Below are 5,025 nucleotides of genomic sequence, written 5' to 3' on the forward strand. Positions count from 1 at the left end.
TTCTACACACAGATCAAACTGCACTGAATTATTTTAGTACTTGTGAAGGAAATAAACTATATCATTAAAGTGTATGTAAACTTTATCGCTAAGTACGGTTTCCATAGCGACCTGCAAACCTGGAGATAAACGGTGTGTACACATGAACCTGTGTGTAAATCGTATAGTTTAACACGACACATTTTTCAGTGTCTCAGATTCTGTGAAAATGTGATCTGATCTTCATCTAAGTCAAAGGGTATAAAAATAATTACACACAATATTCTGAAAAAAAAATGTCTTTATTAGAGAACAACCAAAAAAAACCCTCATAGAACATTGTGGGAAAAAAGTATGTGCACCCTTGAGTTAATGACCACAATAAAGCTAATTGGACTCAGGTTTTAGCACCTGGTGTCTCGTTAAGACGATACGTTTGGAGGTTTGGACCTACAGCTGATAAAAACCCCACAAACGTTTGGAGTTTGTTCTGCACAGGAACAACACGCTTATGTGAGCCATGCCTCGCCAGAAAGAGCTTTGGGAGGACCAACGATCGAGAATTGTTGCTTTACGTAAAGCTGGAAAGGGTTACAAAGTTATTTCAAAGACTTTAGAGTTTCACCAGTCTACAAACTACTGGGACTGTTGTTACTCAGAAGTGGGCGCTTAGTCATGACACCGAGAACTCAACGAAGACTCGTCAATGAGGTAAAGAAACAACCCTGAATGACAGCCAAAGATTTGAAGGCATCATTGGAACTTGCTAACATGGGTCTACAAAACAAGCAGGGAAACCACGGCAGGTCACCATGAAGAAAGCCACTGCTTACTGAAAAGAACATTTCCGCTCCACAGCAGTATTGGAAAAATGTTTTGTAAGCTGATGAAACTAAGATTGACTTATTTGGGAAAAACACACAGCGCTACATGTGGTGTAGAAAGGGCATGGAATATCATCATGAGAACATCATCCCAACTGTAAAGTATGGTGGAGGAAACATCATGATCAGGGCCTGCTTTGCTGCATCAGGACCTGGCCAGCTTACAGTCACTGAGGTGAAGATGAATTCATAAGTATATCAGACCATGTGAAGATGTCTGAACATGCAACAGGACAACGACAGAATGGCTTCAGAAAAACAAAATCCGCCTTTTGGAGCGGCCAATCAGAGCCCAGACCTCAACCCTATAGAGATGCTATGGATTGACCTGAAGAGGGCCGTATGCACGAGACGTCCGAAGGATATGACCGAGCTAAAGCAGTTCTGCCAGGAAGAATGGGCTAAAATCCCTCCTTAATGATGTGCAGGTCTGATCCACAGCTACAGACTGTGATGCTACTGACTTAGATGAAGATCAGATCACATTTTATGACCAATGTATTCAGAAAGCCATGACATTCCAAAAGGTTCATAGATACTTTGTCTTGCCACTGTATATAGATTCGTTTCTATTTTTAATTAAAACTATAAAGCATCCGAATAAACTTTATTTATTTGAAGACAATACAGCGTTTACAAATCGACACACAATGAGAATGAACACACTGCATATTTTGAGAAAGTCTCTGGTTGACACCTCCACCTGCACCCAGTCCCTCACTTCTCCCAGCCTTTACCCCCGGGCTGTGTGGGTAGGCGTAATCCTACGAGGCCGGCAGCTTCATCTATTGGCCGTTCTCCTTTCCCGTGGTACAGATTATGCAGGTCCAGGTGACGGCGTGTTGACTCTAACAGACACAGGTATGTGTGGGACATGTGGACGGCCTCCCTCTGAGCACGGCAGTGACGCTCGCTGGTCACCTGAACACACACATAATAACATACACACACATACTGAATAATACTTACTGAAGTAATACATACTGAACACACACATAATAATATATAATGTATCTTTACACTGTGGTCCAAAATCAGTGCTGAACACCATTTATACCCTGTGTAGTGCACATTGGGGCTGAATTCCACAGAATTAGATGTAACCTGGATAAAAGCTTCAGAGGGAAAGTCGGTTATAAACATGTTGTGTGATCCAAATTATTTCAATATATTTATTTAAAATTAATGTTAAAATTATTACCTTTAATATGATCACTGACATCTTTAGGAGGCGATAAATAAAATCCCAGTTGACAGACACAACTTGTATATATTCACACTCAGTATCTCATTCATAAAACCCCTGAGTTTTGTACTGCTCTGTATTAACACTACAGGTTACTAGCTCATGGAGATCTCCAGGGATCAAAGGGATTCCTTAATGGGATCAGGAACGATGACTCCCATTAAAGATTCCCTGGTAACTATTAAATGCCACCAGAAACCAGCCTCGTCTTTTAGAAGTAGATGATTGGCATCAAATAAGATAAGAAACAGCGTGGGATTAAATCACTAGACACATTAAAACCACTTGATCTCTGATTAAAAAGATCTCTGATTCCAAGTGATTTACTTCGGTCAGATTTATTACACGCTCTGTACGTAATCTCTGGTAAAGTCATATTTTAAAAACTTTATACATTCATACACATTATTTAGTACCACAGGACAGTGTTTGTTAGCAGACTAGCATTTATTTACCTCAGTATTTAGAGGCACGAGGCAGCGAGAGCTTGTTACAGTATTTAGAGGCACGAGGCAGTGAGAGCTTGGTACAGTATTTAGAGGCACGAGGCAGTGAGAGCTTGTAGCAGTATTTAGAGGCATGAGGCAGCAAGAGCTTGGTACAGTATTTAGAGGCACGAGGCAGTGAGAGCTTGCAGTATTTAGAGGCATGAGGCAGTGAGAGCTTGTTGCAGTATTTAGAGGCACGAGGCAGTGAGCTTGTAGCAGTACTTAGAGGCACGAGGTAGTGAGCTTGTAGCAGTATTTAGAGGCACGAGGTAGTGAGCTTGTAGCAGTATTTAGAGGCATGAGGCAGCAAGAGCTTGTAGCAGTATTTAGAGTCACGAGGCAGTGAGAGCTTGTAGCAGTATTTAGAGTCACGAGGCCGTGAGCTTGTAGCAGTATTTAGAGTCACGAGGCCGTGAGCTTGTAGCAGTATTTAGAGGCACGAGGCCGTGAGCTTGTAGCAGTATTTAGAGGCACGAGGCAGTGAGAGCTTGTTGCCATGGTAAATGTTACACAAACGACCATTAGCATTAGCTGAGGCTCTGACAGACGCTGTTTCATGAAGGTCAGCAGCCACACAAACAACAATAACACCCTTCTCTCAGCTCTAAAGTGCTCCATATCCTACCTGATTGTTCCGGAACTGTTCCAGCACATAACTGTACATGATCGTGTCTTTATATTCAGGCCCTTTTAGATACCGAAGCTCCTTTATAATCCCCCGACAGATCAGACGTGGGGCGCTGATGGCGGCCATGTTGGACTCAGCAGTGTTTATAGCTCACTCTGTTTATACAGTAAACCACGGGGAAACAATCACACTCAAGTGTAATGTCTTTATTAATGACTCTGTGTCTTTATTAATAAAGCTGAACACCTGAATCGTGTGTTATCTAATATCACACGTGTGTGAATCCGATTTTATCCTTTACACGTTTATTTACATCAGGAAATGTAATCGATTACCGAGTGCATCGTTTACAGCTGTGTTTATAGTGGTGTTAAAAGTGTTTTATATCACAGTAAATTATACCGTGTGTGTATTTACGAGGGAGTTTATACACAAGCAAGCAATTACTTAATTTAACCTGGATATTGATTACTGATTATCCCTGAGGGAATATAGTGCTGCATCCAGGACCAACATGTTTAAAATGTGTGTTAATGTGTGTGTTTGTGTGTGTGTTAGTGTGTGTGTTAGTGTTCAATTCAATTCAATTTTATTTGTATTGCGCTTTTTACAATTGTCTCAGAGCAGCTTTACAGAACATAAACATAGAACAAAAGGTTATTATAAAGAATAATATAAAGATTAATATTAGATATATTTAGTTCACAGTGTATATATATATATATATATATATATATATATATATATATATATATATATATATAAATAAATTGTGTATGTGTTAGTGTGTGTGCCAGTGTGTGTTTTAGTGTCCAACTGAGTGTTAGTGTGTGTGTTAGTGTCCAACACATAACCACTGACTTACGTTGTCATCATTTACTAAATTCTGCCACCATACACCAGTCCAGTGCTCAGATGAGTGGATCTGCTCTGTGGTGATCAGTGGTGAGACTGGATCACTGTTTAATAGTATACATGAGATCTATATACAGTTTGTACCTGTGATAAGAGAGTTTTTGTTCATGTTTAATCTGGTTTTTAAAGCACTTTTCTAATCAAATCAGCATTATAATGTACAACCATGACCAGCTACACGTGGTCTTGTCTTTGACTAATTTTGCGGGTCAGGTAAAAGCTATCATAGCTGAGTAGAGAAGTGAATTTAAATTGTTTTTTGCTAAATAAACTCTATTATTATTTGTACATTAGAAATATGTAATACATGAATATATTTACAGTAATGTAATAAGTTTAAGGTTCTGTATACATGAAGCAGCAGTACTGTAGCCCTGACTGCACAGACACAGGGTGGAACATCTACACACCTGTAGACACACCTTCAGTGACACAAAAGCATCCATAACTCATTTTGTTATAAACTGGAACCTCCAGGTACTAAACAAGATCCCATCACTGAGTTTATGTGAGTTCTCACTCGGCATGTATAAGGACTATCATTTCACAATAAGGGCACTAAAAAGGAAATTTACTAAGTACTAATTGTTTTTTGTAAAATGTATGTTTTATAAAACTGGTGTAAATATGTGGCATCTGGTTAGATCCTCTGTTATATCTGTAATATAAATGGGATTAAAGCCCATGTTAGTTAGTTAGTACAATCCAAGTTATTTACTGTTAAGACAAACAGGTAGTTTGTTCTAACCTCATTGTATAGACAATAGAAAATAATTGAGTTTTCATGATACTGTTAGGAAACTATCCTAATATTCAAGTTGTTTGTCAGATAATCAAAAAATAATGCACTTTATTGTGAGTGTGACTTTCAGTAGGGGGCGCAGG

At 39.1% G+C, this 5,025-nt stretch overlaps 1 protein-coding gene across 1 annotated transcript; it reads right to left on the minus strand.

Annotated features, from left to right (window-relative positions):
- Positions 1-1,458: 1,458 nt before the first annotated feature.
- LOC113653774 (protein FMC1 homolog) lies at positions 1,459-3,538 on the minus strand. Its single transcript, XM_047816279.1, has 2 exons — positions 3,223-3,538; positions 1,459-1,784 (listed from the first exon to the last, which is right to left on the minus strand). Exons 1-2 carry the CDS (start codon positions 3,349-3,351, stop codon positions 1,581-1,583), a joined length of 333 nt encoding a protein of 110 aa, XP_047672235.1. The 5' UTR covers positions 3,352-3,538; the 3' UTR covers positions 1,459-1,580.
- Positions 3,539-5,025: the final 1,487 nt, after the last annotated feature.

This window comes from Tachysurus fulvidraco, chromosome 7 (genome assembly GCF_022655615.1).
Source record: "Tachysurus fulvidraco isolate hzauxx_2018 chromosome 7, HZAU_PFXX_2.0, whole genome shotgun sequence".
Classification (NCBI taxonomy): Eukaryota; Metazoa; Chordata; class Actinopteri; order Siluriformes; family Bagridae; genus Tachysurus; species Tachysurus fulvidraco.